Here is a 16,142-nt window from a genome sequence, read left to right as displayed (position 1 = left end):
ATAATGTACTTTTGTATATAAGATCCAAGTGACCCACACCCTACACTCAGTTCTCACTCTGTGATGGATTTTATATCTACCTCTTGTAAAGGTGGTGTAGGGTGGCTGAACATGGTAAATATAAAGTACATAAAGCTTTTTAGAACAAAGATTTTGCTAACTGAAGCAATTTTAAATGTTTCCGCTAATAGGAACTGTAAAAATAGAAAGATGAACAGATTCTGAAATTTGACATCTATTTATTCTTTCCGTAAGGCTAATCGAATATGTGTCCTTGACAGGTGTGTTTGCTTCAGGGATAACTTTGATGGGCGAGTGCTTTCTTCAGAAAATAAGATAAAATAGGTCTTTTCCCAAGTTGCCTCATATTTAAACATACCTCCCAAACTCAAAGTGAGAGGAAGACGGTGTGTTTGAAATATGCTAATTGCTAGTTGTTTTCTTTTTTTTTTTTTTTTTATTTATTTATTTTTTATTATTATTATTTTTTTTTATTGCATTTTAGGTTTTGGGGTACATGTGAAAAACATGCAAGGTTGTTGCATAGGTGCATACGTGGCAGTGTGATTTGCTGCCTTCCTCCCCTTCACCCATATCTGGCATTTCTCCCCGTGCTATCCCTCCCCAATTCCCCACCCCCCCGCTGTCCCCCCCACTCCCCCACAACAGACCCCCATGTATAGTGCTCCCCTCCCTGTGTCCATGTGTTCTCCTTGTTCAACACCCGCCTATGAGTGAGAACATGTGGTGTTTGATTTTGTGTTCTTGTGTCAGTTTGCTGAGAATGATGGTTTCCAGGTTCATCCATGTCCCTACAAAGGACGCGAACTCCTCGTTTTTAATGGCTGCATAATATTCCATGGTGTATATGTGCCACATTTTTCCTGTCCAGTCTATCATCGATGGGCATTTGGGTTGGTTCCAGGTCTTTGCTATGGTAAACTGTGCTGCTATGAACATTCGTGTGCATGTGTCCTTATAGTAGAACGATTTATAATCCTTTGGATAGGAAGTGAGACTCATCTTTAGATGGGAGAAAGGGAACCTGGAGGTATGGGTGCAGCTGCAGGTGACTTAAGAGAGAATTCCAAGGGGGTAAAACAGGTAGAGAGGACCTTTAACTATGGGCATGATTTGCTACATGACTGCTTTTAAAGTCCTATTATCAGCATTTTCACAATTACCTGACTCATAGTACCCTATGGTCTCATCCCAATTTTCTGCCCTTGACCCCAGCTGTTCCAAGTATAAGCCCTGGTGAAACTTGACAATAAATACATACACTCCTTGGAACTTCTTAATCTAGTAACTGAAAGAGAGCATCCACTGTTATTTCATAACAAATGCTTAGCCAAAAGGATTGTTATCAGCAAAAAGGATTCCAGTAACATACAGGGTCCAAAGTGATTTGTAACAAATTAATGCCAAAAAGCTGGAAAAATAATTTCATTTCCAAGTACTTTGTAGCTTCAAACCTCAGCAGAATTTTAAAAACTTATCAATTAATGTAATTTTTATTTGAAGAATTTATTGTCTGAATGGCTCTTTGGATTCAGGTCATTTCCCATATTAATGATGCCAGCTTTCAAGTCTGAAACGCTCTCAGTTATATCTTAACAATACTGGCAAAAAAGCACAAAGGTTGCATGTTATTAAAATTTTTAAAGCATTGCATTTTAAAGACTTTTACAACTAGCAAATAGAAAAAAATCAAGTACCTCTTATAACATTTAATATCCTCACATATATTTATACACTATATATTTCTCAATATATTTTATTTTAGGAAAAATGTAAGTAAGCCAACGAACCCAGAACTTGCCAGTTACTTATATTTAGCATGTTTTCCAAGTACTAACTTGAAGCAGAAAACTGGTTTTCAACCAAAAATATTATTTTATGTGTATACTTTTATTCAAACACATTAAACCTTGAAACATGATTTGCCTCTTCTGTTTAAAGGAGCACAGTTAAACAGAGTACCGTTTCTCTTTACAGCATCTGGCAAATTGTATATGCTTAATAACTAATTGTTGATCTGATGTAGGGGAAGTTTTCATTTAAAAAAAAAAAGTCTCCGGGGTTAATCACAGATATGACCTTGGTGTTATATTGGCTTAAAGAATATTAAAACCAAAGACAGAAATCTAGGGTAACTGTTGGGATGCTTCTGCCAGTCAGTGGTCCAGCACCATCGGGCTAAAACACATTCACTCCCACAGGCCTCATCTCAATTATCCCAGGAAATTCGGTCGAATAGCTAAAAGGAACAAGAGATACAACTGTGTTGGAATTGTTCTAAGGTCCCTTTTAGTCCTCTCTCTCCGTCTCCCTCTTTACTTTTATAAGGGAAGAGGCAGTAATGCTGTAAGGAACCAAGCAACAGACTGAAGTTCAAGGCTTGTGGGCTCAAATCACATCTCCGCTAACAACAGCTCTGAGATCATTGCAAAATTACTTAGACTTTTTACAAGCTAGTTACTTCCAACTCCCTCATCTATAAACATATGAGGTTGGACTAAATCACCAAAGCTGTTTCCAGTTCCCAAACCCTGTAATTCACACTGCCTATAAAAAATAAATGTAACTCTGGGATGTTCATTTTTGAAAGTAAAGTTGTAAAGAGTTTTGACTTTTTATTAACAAATGCCAGAAGCTATATGGAACATTGTGGGTGCTCAATAAATATTAAACAATCAATTTTATCTTTCATCTGCAAAATGGGGTGAGTAATGCTGACTTGTCTCCCAGAATTTTGTGTGAGAAATAATAAATGAGAACAAAGCACTTTTCAGATAATGAAGTAATTCGAATAAGCTGTTTTAATAGGTCTGCGGTCTAGATAGATGATGCAAGAATAAAGTGTCTTTTTTATTATTACATCTATGAAATACAACAGTCTTTTCATCCATTTAAGAAGAAACAGTCATTATCCTTGCTTATCATCAAAAAGTCAGCATGGATAATTTCTGTGCAAATGGAATTTTTCATATGATTTTAACATTTATCGCTTTTAACAGAATGCAGCTTTTATTATTACCTGATATCAAAATGGAATCATATCTTGATTTAAATAATTTAATGAGGCATTCCATCAACATTATACTACTCTGCTCAATGAAAATGCTTTCTGAAATGACTGATAAGCTGCACAAATAAGAAAACTGTAAACTTAATAATCTTCCTACTCAAAGATAACACAATTCAGGAACTGATACTCAGGAAAATGAGATATTGCATTCTGGCTTCCTGGAACCTTCTACAGTATGGATTTTTTGAACACTTATGTTCAATAAATAATATGTTCTGTAATTTTTACAGTGTTTCAACAAAAGACAGCCAGAAGACAATCTGATGATGACAAGTTCCGTGGTCTTCCTAAGAAACAAGGTACTAACGCTAACTTCAGTCTATATAGAAATCTCTAAGTAAAATATCAAGAAATCTTATGCATACCGAATAAAGCCTCTAAGGACAGAAGTATGTAACTGTGTGCTTTATAAATTTTGCTCTTAATCTCACATCATGTAATTTTGCCATAATACAATTAAAGCAAGAAAATTATTTTAATTAACAGAGGCATGAAATGGCCTTGTCAGAATGTCTGTGGTAATGTTGATGTTATCATGAGGACTCTAGGAAGGTCAAGGAAGAAAACTTCTCCAAGATTCATCAGAGGCCATGTTTTCATAGGGAAACATGAAAGGGAAGCCTCTGGAACCTAACTTGGTAGGAGTGGTAAATGATTTGATTCCTCCAAAGGAAGGAGCTAGCATGAGTTTTCTGTGCTCTGCACTAAATGTCAATCAAAGACTGCATCCTTTTCAACTGTTCTATTGCCTTCGGCATTTGATCTAACATTTCTTGAACAATTATTTGTTATGCAGAGAAGAGCTGAAACTGTACCCACAGAACATCTTCCACAGACAGAATATTTTCTGCCTCCAGTTTTCCCTGAAATATTTTTCTTCTATTGAAAAGACACAAGACACACTCTAGCAGATTATTTATCATAATACTTTATCTGACAATAAGGCCTTATTCAATGTTCAAAAATGAAAAACATTAAAGGTGGCAGAGGTGGGGGGGTAACATTAGCTGCCCATGATAATGACTGTGTATATACAGGCCCATCTTTGAAATAACTTCAGTCCAAACTAAGATTTCCTTGAAACTGGTGCCAGTAAATTGTTGAGAGAGATGCTGGAATAAAACCAGGAAATTATTTCACAGCAACTACTAACCACTCCCAGTCAGGCTCCTTTTTCCTGTTGTGAAGATGGCTGGGAATGGATTGCACCAAATTCTAACAACCACTGAACTATTAAATACAGACCCTTAATGAGCCTACTCCTAGAACATTAAGAATCATCCTTCAAACAAAGGTGTATTCTTAAATGAGTGATCCTCACCCATCACTTCAAGCAGCATTTTTCTCAACAGCAAGGTGGTACTTAGATCATTCTTCCAATTAATACATGGCGTTTGAATGCAACACGTGATGAAGCTGAACTTCTATTCTCTCATGAAACACTTGAATACGCTGCTTGCAAATTTATATGCAAAAAACTCTTTGACAGTTTTCCCTTTTTAGTGATTTCATATTTAAGGAGGAAGATAGATCTTTTTTTAAGTCTACTATTATCCTCCCACTGTGCCTTTAGCTCTCTCAAGAAATAAATGCAAAGCTCCATCTGAGATCATTGTGCAATTAGGATTAGAACAGCTACTAAAGATTTAAACGAAGTAGATTAAGATTATATCTACCTGGCCTCCCTGACATACCTCACAGAGCTTTGGAAAGAATAAAGAGAGGAGATGCTTTGAGCTTTTTGGGAGAAAAATCCCTGAAGTGTTTTTCTTATAAATTGTTAAATTACCATGGTTTTAATTAAATTATGTTAGAATTAAGGAGAAAATGTGGAGAGGGCCACAGGAGATGAAGGGAAGTGACAAGTATCAAGTGTAATGAAGAGATCCTTGGAATGTTTGATCTTGTCATTTATGCTTCTGGCCATCCCACAGAGAGCAATGCAAGGAAGGGTTGCCAGTATCTGTTAAGCCTAGAAGAGCCCAGTAATTATTCTACCGTATGCATAGATAATTAGTACCCATCTGCACACAGAAAAGGGGGAAGAGAGAGTGGTGAAGGGAAACAAGATCCTAATTATGCAATATTTACTGATTACTATCTGTCCATATCTTGTTAACTAATGTGTATAATCAAGGTCAATTATCACTAGATTTTTAAAAATTTGTTGGGGACTCAGATACTAACATTTTAATCATATATCATCTGTAATATTTTTTCTCCATACATACTTAAATCCAACTTATTGATGATGTTTTTGATTAGTCATCTTAGAGCAGTTTCCTTAGATTCCTTTATTCTTGGACATCAGTAATGTACCAGAATGGAATAGAATATTGTTTTATTTGTAAGGACTAAGGGAACATCAATCCTTATCAAACGTTTCTTTAAAAGCTTTCCTGATGACTAGAAGATGCAGGGAAATCAGCAGTTAGCATGAGAAAAAGATAATTAGGAATAATTTGGAATATTTTGAAATAAAATAACTAAGTACCTAAGTACCTAAAAAGGCTGATTCCATCCAAACATATTTCTCTAAACCATTGCAGATATGATCATTCAGTCCATGGAACATACTAGGCAAGGAAAACTGCTTATTACCTAATTAATATATATTCTTTAAATATCCTGAGATTTCATGGTGTACTAGGAAAAGCAGTACATATTTCACCAGTGATAATCTCTTTATTTGTAGAAAAAAATAAAAAGGGCCTTTTATATAATGTTTTTCAGAGACAAGATTTTCTAAAGGGACTAGACAAGTTCTTTAAAGAAGATAAAAAGGAATTATTATTTAATTCTTCCTCTATATGCTGGAGGGAAAAGGGATTATGAGAGCCAACTACTTTCCCATTGAAAGTATTCAGCATTTCAAGTGCACTAAGTTTAAGACTGCCAAGGGACTGCCAGGAAGTTACAATATTGCTAAGTCAAGGAATTTTCCTAAGGAAGAAAAAAATAATTAATTGGCACCATTTCCATGGAAACTCAACAGATTTCTTCAACTCAGTTTTCACATCTTTAGAAAATGTAAGAAAAATGCTGAGGACTTTGGATCACAGATAAAATTTTCCATCAAAACAGTTTTAAAGTCATTTTTCCCAATTTGGATTTGAAATTAGAATATGCTAAGGAGTGTTATCATGGATGAATAAGCTGCCACTGCACTTCCATCCCCCTTCCCAAAATCGAGCTTTACAGAGCAGTCAAAGTTCTGTTCTTCAATATTACAAGTTAGAGAACTGCGTTTTGTCAGTGTGTTTGGGGTTGATCAGGATTTTGAAGTCTGGGTTATGTTACCCAAGCTCACAGAAGACTGATTCATACCCCCAATTCCAACCATTACACCTATAATAAGGGAAGATTGCTTTCCAGTGACTAGATTGCTTGCATTATTTGGTTTCTGCCAGATAATAAAGTTTCTATAAAATGTGCTTAGTGATTAGAAGACTTCTAAGTAAACATGATCAAGTCAAAGAATGTTGGGAGAATGTAAGGGCTCCTTATTCAAAAATGGAGATACTGGCTAATTTTCTCTGTTTTACAAAATCATATATAGTCTAGGGTCAAGTTTGTTCACATCTTGGACTGTACAGAAGGGCCTTTTCTATCTATATCAAGATCATCCCCATCTTACTCACATAGTCTTACGTTGGATATTATGCTTGGCTGGTCCTGGGACTCTCAAGTAAAGCTCTACAATGGAGGGATGGGAAGGTCAAGAAGGTCAAAGTTCAAGCATTCTTAACAAACTGCCTCCCTGTGATCATGGATTACATCCACAGATCTCCTCAGTCATATAATTAAATGAACCTTATCAGGGGTGTGTTGTTGCTTTCACTCTTACGGGGCAAACTGTTAGAGTGGGCAGCTAGGCCGACACGAGCAGGGCAGGAGAGGGCCACCCACCCAGGACCACCAGGTGATGGTCAGGCAGTTTTTAAACTGTCTCTTTAAAACCATAATTGGTCACAGACAATGGCAGTGAAATGCAGTCTCTTAATAGAAAACACCTGAAGCTGGTGATCAGCAGCTTCCCAACAGGATCTCAGGAGTTGGGCAAGTGAGCCCAAGCATGTGCACTGAGAGGCAAAATGGTGGGGTTTAAATGGTATATAACTTTTCTCTAGGAACGCTCAACTGGTAAGGGAAAAACACCGAAATGAGCATATGCACAACTTCAGTAAACATACTGCACACACGGCTCCTCCCAAGTGCTGGCAGGCCACTGTGTTTGCAGACAGCCTGCCCCAAGGAAAAATCAAGGGACGAGAGACACAAACCCCAGAACCATACCAATGTATAAAACTCCATGTCAAGCATTGAACAACGCACTTGGATCTCTCAAATTGCCCATTCGGCCGTCTTCCAAGTGTACCTTACTTTCTTTCATTCCTGCTCTAAAACTTTTTACTAAACTTTCACTACTACTCTACCTAAAACTTGCCTTGGTCTCTCCTCTGCCTTATGCCCCTCAGCCAAATTCTTGCTTCCAAGGAGGCAAGAATCGAGTTGCTGCAGATCAACATGGATTAGCTGCTGCTAACAAAACCGCTTCTTTGAAGGGTAAGGTTCGGTGGGTAGGGGGAGCACAACCACCCTAACCAACTGCCTGTACGGGTCACTTCCAACTGTAGATGAACATAGGAATCATTTACAGAGCTTCTGAACTTTGGTTGCCTAAGTCCTACCTTAGATATGGACTAAAAGTCAAACAGATGAGATAGTAATCATCAATAATCTCAAAATCCACATGTAAAAAACAAAATCTCACCAGAGAAACTATGTTTCAGAGATAACATGTGGTCAAATTTAGCCCGAAATTAATTATATTTTAACAATAACCCACACAATATAATTTAAAATTTTTGCCAGCATTTAAGACCATGGTTTCTGAAAAGTTCAAATTTCCAACCATTCCCTGCTATATAAATGTATAATTTGCAACAAATGACTATTGCCATTTATTATCATGCTTTCCATGTTGCTTTGGGACACATTTCTCTAAGGTCATAATTCTATCAAAAGTGAGAAAATAAAAGGGATATCAAGAGAGTCATATTATGAAGAAAAAAATGAAATAACATTTATTGTTGCTAATGAAAACGATTCAAATGTATTTACTAAGTAGGTACTAAATCTTATTTGCTCAGTAATTGTATCTGCATGTCCCCTATAGGCTTATGAGTTTGTAACCCCTAGTATAGTCCCTGCCCACCAATTCCTCACTCTGGCTCGTCTTGCGTGGGAAAGAGATGATCAGGCAACATACCCTTTCTGTGTTCTCTAAGTGTCCATTGCTGTAGCACTTTGATAAATAATAAAACTGTCTAGAAGCAGGAGACCTGGAGATATGGGGAAGATATTACCCTTACATGGGGAAAAGAGAAAGCTATCTCTGAGGTATTTTCATCAGGCTGTTTTTGCCAGTACTGGATATATTAAACAGAAGAGGGAAAATTGTCAAAATGTGGTCATCTGTATGCCATAAAAGAATAGTGGCCTCCGTTCCCTTGTCCAGTATATTTACATTTCCATTCCTCATATCGCTCACAAAAGTTTCTTGTTGTTGTTAAAGGCATACCTTGAAACTTTGGCGTAATAGCTCAGTTTTTGTTTAAAATAAGCAATATGTTACCAACCCACAGTGTTGTCTCTCAGAAATGAAGTCAAAGCACACATGCAAGAGATGAAATTCTTAATAATAGGGAGAATAAAGATTGGAAAATAAGCTTACTGGAAACTAAAACTAATTCATATTAATTCTAAGGTTGAGAAAATTGAGACAAATTAAAAAATCAGTAGTCTACCCCTACTGTCTATGAAACAAAGCAGTCCTTTGCTCATAATAGAAGGTAGAAAGATACTTAATCCCTCCCTTACCCCCTGACCCCAGCTACCTCTCTGCTACACAAATGTTAATTTTTACAAGTGCTCTGTGTCCCAGCTCTGGTCTTTCTATAAACATGCAGAAAATAGTCCTTCCAGTTGAAAGTGGGGGGTAAGAGGTTAATGCTACATTTGGCTGGTCCTGGGACGCTCAAGTAAAGCTCTACAACGGAGGGATGGGAAGATCAAGAAGTCTGTAAGAAATTTATGCACAGACTTAGATACGTAGTGCCAGGGAATCATATCTAACCTCTGTGATGGTAGCTGCATTAAACAAAAGCCTGCTAAGTCCTGGGATCTTGAGTTGTGAACTGCACCTATTAAAGTTCTCTGCAGTCCTGGGACTGAGAACAAAATTTGACCTGAACACAAGGAAAGAACCAAAGGACATATAAACACCAAAAGTCTTGGTAAACAATGATTCCATAGATGTGTTCTCTTTTAAGGATTAAAGATGAGAAGAAACAAGCAATATGAGAATTTCATAAACTAAAACTACTCCAGAAGAAGGGAAGGAAAATTTCTTTGCAAAGACTCAGGACAATTATACTTCTGTTAATGATTTGTTTATTTAATGAGTAAGGTTGCCAGATATCTTCCCAAAAAGCACCAAGTTATCAACATAGAGCTAATGAGAAATACACACACCCACACACACATACGCACATGCATGTACATGTACATACACAAAGGAATTTTTAGTTAACAATTCATGACTGCTAAAATCTGAAGCTTTTTACAAACATTTTAACTTTTTCAAAAGTTCTAAGGCAGTAACTATAAAGAAGTGTGTGTTTATTTGTATTTTCATTTATTTAATTTCAACTAACATGTCCCACTTTCAGGTTCAGTATTAGGCAGTTGGTGACAAAATGCAGGGGCCAAAAAAAATCAGTCAGAAAATGTTGAACTCATAAACAAATGGAAAATATAGAGAGAAAATAGCAGCAGAAAGTCATGGGTCAAGGTCAGGCTGAGATGAATAGCAAAATAGGTGAAAGACATTTTAGATGAGAAAACAGAATGAGATTAACCATTTGACATGAAGAAAACGTATGACAAGAGGAAGTGTGATAAAAATAAAATAAACTAGGAAGCTAAAGTTTCAACAGCAAATTAAAATCCAAATTGGTCACAAAAAAAAGGGACTAACACTAGGTGAAAATAAATCAGTGGAGTAGAGAACTTCTGAAGAAGGGTTTGTCCTTAGTACACAGAAAGATGAAAACAGTAAGAAGACGTGGAGAACACAGATACAACTCGAGTAGGACAGGGTTTTTAAAACTAGAACAGAAAATACAATCAATGACTTTATTAAGCGGATCTTGGGAGAAGTGGGAAGTTGGAGAATGAATGATGCAGACTGAGTGGGCTCACTATGAGACAGGAAAAAGTAAGGAAAGTTGCTCATGTTTAAAAGCACTTTAGCAAATCTTTTTGATTATAAGGAAAAATAAACAATCTTAAAGTATTGAGCAAGTATTTTAAACTAGATTTCCTGCTAAAATAAATCAAAATCCATTTAAAAAATAAGAGAATCTGTGTGACACAAACTTGAGATAACTGACTATCAAGTTTATGTGAGAGAAGACTGCAACTTAAGAAAGTTTATATTTAGTCAGGCATTTTGTTCGGGTAAGAAGAAAATAAATATAATAATTTTTGGATATACAAAATTTTGGAAAAGATAGCCATTCTGTCATTATGAAAGTATTACCCAAAACGTATTCTAACTAATGAGGAATTAAACAAAATAAAAAGCTTAAAAGAATGATGGTATAAAAATTGTGGAGGTAAACTTAAATACTCTAAATTTATTTATGGCATGAATGTGAAATATTGGTGATAAAGAAAATATATGTAATGCAACATAATTATTGCTGATATAGTAGCAATAATCTGGTTATGATGACCAAATAATATAAAAGTATCTGGGAACTAGAAAAAAAAACATGTCCTTTCTTTCATGACTTTATTAATAAAAAAGATAAAAAATCTGAAAGTTTAAAAAGTAAACACTACTTTCAAATTCCTTCATATATATGTATATGCAAATACATATATATGTATAGTCTTTATAATCTCATGCAAAACAAGATTATGTATAACAGGAGTCATCACAATAAATTCCTATCATATAAAACACTCTCACAGAGCAGTAACGGTCATTGAGGACAAATGGTGCTGTATTAATCACCTGCATAACAATAGTGCATTAAAACCTCACAGCTATATTATGAGATAGGTACTATTTGCCTTTTTAAAGTGGATTAATTATTTGTAACCAAGGACAAAGAGCTAATAAATGGTAGAGGTGAAATTTGAACTCAACTCTGTTTTACTCTGAAGGCCAAACTTATAATCAGCTTCTGTATTATTTTAGGTAATCATATTAACAACTCTCATTACAAGTAACACAAGCCTGAAACATGACAAGGCACGTTACTCATATTAGCTCCTTTAACTCTTGAAACAACTCTTTAAGAAGGGGATTATTTACCTTCATTTTACAGACAAACTGGTGTTTACAAAAATGGAATGAGAAAGAGCTTTGAACCCTCATCTACCTGGCTCCAAATATCATGTTATACAATCGCCCTCATAAAAAGATATAGACACAAATATGGACAAAAGACTACAGAGGCAAAATACTCCACCTCTATCTTCTTATCGTACCAGCCAGGACTGAGAATTAAGTTGATGTAAAATAGATTAACAAGAGAAAAGCATAATAGTTTCACATGGCAGTGGAGCCCTCATAGAAAATGAAGACCCAAAGAAGCAGTTAGCCAGTTATTTCGTTATTGAATTAGACAAGGAAAAGTAAACTGAAAATGGGAGGCTTAAAAGATAAAGAGTTATTCTAACTAGGTCTGTACAGAATTAGTCTCAACTTCTCCTCTTTGAAGATAAGGATATTGCTTTTCCTTCTTGTATAGAGTGAGTGTCTTTCACATGGGAATTTAGTCTTCTGCTTTTGGGAAACAACTGAAGGTCAGAATGATCTTCTTGCACCTGCTATTTTTCAATTTAAATAGTTAATGTGCCAGAGTGGTACATTTTCAACTCCTTCAAGCTAAAATAGAACTATATTCTGCTTTAAAAAGATACATCCCCCAAAATACTAAGGAAATAGTGGTTAATAAAATTACGTCAAGTGATAAAAATTAAAAATATCACTAGACTAATGACCAAGGAATGTTTGTATACACTTTAATTGAAAAGATAACCAGGATAAGTTTTGCCAGTGAGTTATTTCTAATTCAAATAAAAGATAATTTTTATATTATATGACTCATCTCATGGAATAGAAATATTAGTGTATTGTACTTATTTTATTTTAAAAAAAACATGATTTCAGTTGATGAAAAAGAATTATTGTTCAACTATTCATAATTTTTTTAAAAAATCGTACAAAATAAGAAAGAGAATAATTTCTCTACATTATCAGAAATACCTTATTAATTCAGAAGCAGAAGTATTCCTGTTAGGGATAGGAACAAGATAAGGATACCCATTATCAACATTTTTACTTACAATTATTCTGGAAGTTTCTAGCAACTGCAATAACATGCATCAAAAATAAAACGTGTAATTATTGTGAAGAAGATACTTTCTCCATTATTTTTAGATGATATACATACATACCAGAAAACTTGAAAAAATCAACTATAAGACTCTTAAAAATTATTTCAACTAGCTGGATATAATTGATAAATAATTCACTTTTATATACAAGAATATTAGCTTGGTGACATCATGAAAGAAAAGAATTTATTCACTGTAAATTCAAAACATACACAAAAGGTACCTATTAAAAAGATAGAATAATGCTATTTTCCTAATGGGAGATTAAATACTCTCAACTCTTTCTATAATAACTTACACATTTAAGGGAATCCCAGTCATTTTGATAGGATATTTTTCCTTTAGGGAAAGAGATGACAGTTTAAAAGAATGTTTCTAAATTGATATAGAAGATAATTAAGAAGAACTGAAAGGTAATCACTTGGGGAAAAAAAAAAAAGATTAGGGCAGAACTGGTGGCCATATGTAATATTAAAGTCTGTCATTCAATGCTTTAAGCTGCAGCACCCAGTGTGATAATAACACAAGAATCACTGGCAATGAAAGGTTTAGATTATAAAACTATTATAAAGTTTGTGTACTTCTTTGAATTAGATGATGCAAAATATTATCAAAAGTGAAACAGTACAAACACTCCCTCATCCTACTGGTGAGAGTGTATATAACAACACATTCCAGGAAAGAGATTGGCTCTAAGTATACATCAATAGCTTTAAAAGATATCATATTCAAAAATTATATTTTTATGAGTCTATGCCAACCAAATAAATAATGCAGCCAGTGATTCACATAAAAGGCTTATAAGCTCCAACAACATATAATTGTGGAGAAAAATGGAAACAATAAAAAATCCCATAGTAGGAGAATAATTAAATACTTTATCGAATATACAAATTTTAGAATATAATGCCCCCTTTAAAAACCATTTTTCAAAGAATACTTAATGGCATGGAAAGATTCTTAGACAACATGTCTAAGAGAAAAGAGCAGGAACTATATCAGTATAATCCTAATTCAGGAAAAAAGGAAAGAAACAGATACTTAAAAAGGAGAACCACCAAGACATTCATGGTACCTCACCGAGTACTAGCTCGGTCGGGAGACCCCCACCCAGGTGGCACTGAGGGTATTGAGAGGCAGACACCCAGACAGAACAGAGTGGATCTATCCAGGGGACCAACAGCCTGCGAGCTGAGAGGCTGACAGCTTTCCAGGCTGAAAGCCCTGAGCAGATTCTCATCCACATATTTATTTGCTCTTAGACAGTGATTCTTATCAATACACAGGTGTTCTATATTTACTCATAACTCAAGAATATACCAAGTAGACAGCTGTTACCTGCCTACCACTAATTACAAACTAAAAGGTACCCTCCACAGAGGAGCCGTAGGGGCAGGGTAAACAATGTTTCTCAACAGTACCTGTTTCTGAAGACCATAATAATGAGTGGCAGTTATTTCAGTTTTCAGTACTCTTCTGTATTTTCTAAGTGGTGGGGAAAAAATCATCTTCTAAAATCACAATCATTAAAAGAAAACACTAAATGCTTAGTGTGGGGGCTCATACCTGTAATCCCAGCACTTTGGGAGGCCAAAGTGGGCAGATTACTTGAGGCCAGGAGTTTGAGACCAGCCTGGCCAACATGGTGAGACCCCATCTATATTAAAAATACAAAAATTAGCCAGGTGTGGTGGCATGCATCTGTAATCCCAGCTACTCAAGAGGCTGAGGCATGAGAATCGCTTGAACTCAGGAGGCGGAAATTTCAGTGAGCCCAGGTCCCGCCACTGCTCTCCAGCCAGGGTGACAAAAAGAGACTCTGCATCAAAACGAAAACAAAATGAAACCAAACAAACAAATCTCAAAGAATATATGCAACCCTAAAGTTAAGGGGATGCAGAGGCCTTACTTGGAACTTACAAATAAATCAGTAGACCAAGCATCTTCTAACTTGTCTGTATGGACCTGAGCTTATATTCCTACCAATTTCCAACCAAGCTAAATAACAAAAAATAACTTTAGGTTTAAATGTTGGTCACTAGTTTCTCCCTCTCTCTCTCTCTCTCTCTCTCTCTCTCTTGCTGTTTCTCTCTTTTTTTTTTTTTTTCCTTAAGCCAGGATCTGCTCTGTCACCAGGCTGGAGTGCCGTGGCGATCTCAGCTCACTGCAGCCTTGATCTTCCAAGCTCAAGCAATCCTTCCACCTCAGCTTCTTGAGTAGCTGGGACTATAGGCTAATTTATATAGAGATGGGGTCTCTCCATGTTGCCCAGGCTGGTCTGGAACTTTTGGGTTCCAGCAATCCACTCGCCTTGGCTTCCAAAAATGCCAGGATTACAGGTGTCAGCCACCACACCTGGATCCTAGTTCTTTAAATCCTATTACTGAGAAGTTCTTTCCAAGTGCCACAAACTAATTTGGTGTGATGGTACAGTATAGTGTGACATCACATGGTACTTATTGCATGACATGGTGCTTACAGCATGGTAAATCTGGCATGGATGGAAAGGGTATGCATTCCATGGGAAAGCCTACTACTAAGGCAGGGGAAATTGTTTATATAGTAAAAGCAACATAGTATTATGATAGAAAGTTGGAGATCATAAGAAAATAATTACATATCTAATATGATGGCATCACAATAGAACAACTTATATTATCTTTTAAAATGTATTTTCATGCTTTATTATGTATACAACTTTGATACTGTTAAAATGTTAATGTGTGTATAGTTTCATATCCTGCTTTTGTACTTGTTATAATAAGCACTTTCTATGTTGCTACAGTCTTTATTATTTTTCTAATGACTACATGATTTTTATTAAGTAAATATTTCCTATTTTAAACTACTTTTTGTTGAGCAATCAAGTTTTCTTTCAAATTTTCAATAAGGTCCTTCCAGCCAGTCACCTAGTAATATAATCTTAATGAAAAGCCCAATTTACATTCTTACCTAATCTGGAGATTTATATACTTACCACAATAGGTTGACATTTATGTGACCAATATTTGATCAAATGGAAAATCTTGTGAAGAGAAATTTACTTAAAAAGAATTAACTTTAAAAACCTTAGTTTACCTTGAAGCTTTTACACTAAAATACAAGAGTCTATAATACATAGTTACCAGTCTGATAAATGCTTTTTAATGAAAATTATATTCATGCTAACTCTTCTGAAGGTAACCTAAAAATGTGTAGAATTGAGGAGGACAGAAAACCTTTCATTACCTCCTTTTCCCCATCAAATTTTTATCTAAATGCAATAAAGTAATCTTTAAACTCTACCAAAAATTAGATACGTTAGATAAAAACGTAGTGAAATGCCTAAATCATTTTCCTTTGCAACTTGTCGTGTCTAATCGTAATTTATCAAGACAAATGCTTTAATCTCTTTACTCCTAAAAAAAGGTAAAAGCAGATTCACTTTAGTTGTAAACAACTCACTCTCAAGATAATATCTAAGACCTCTGTTGCTCCTCACTTGTTCTTTTGTTCTTTCTGCACAATCATGCAGCTGAACACCATATCCCCAAAAAGTCATCTAACTTATATGTTAATAGCTAGATTGAGTCAT

General features: G+C 35.4%; 1 protein-coding gene across 5 annotated transcripts in view; it reads left to right on the top strand.

Annotated features, from left to right (window-relative positions):
• The window catches only part of BANK1 (B cell scaffold protein with ankyrin repeats 1), a 301,537-nt gene that overhangs the window by 268,693 nt on the left and 16,702 nt on the right, over nt 1–16,142 (top strand). For all 5 annotated transcript variants that reach the window (XM_012436540.3, XM_012436541.3, XM_012436539.3 and 2 more), the window contains one exon: nt 3,322–3,390. In XM_012436540.3, the coding sequence (XP_012291963.2) occupies nt 3,322–3,390 (69 nt within the window). The remainder of the gene's footprint in view (nt 1–3,321; nt 3,391–16,142) is intronic.

Source organism: Aotus nancymaae, unplaced genomic scaffold (assembly GCF_030222135.1).
Source record: "Aotus nancymaae isolate 86718 unplaced genomic scaffold, 86718_ANA_hifiasm-v0.15.2.pri h1tg000033l, whole genome shotgun sequence".
Classification (NCBI taxonomy): Eukaryota; Metazoa; Chordata; class Mammalia; order Primates; family Aotidae; genus Aotus; species Aotus nancymaae.
The sequence above is the reverse complement of the archived record's forward strand: the minus strand, read 5'-3'. Positions and strand labels throughout refer to the sequence as shown.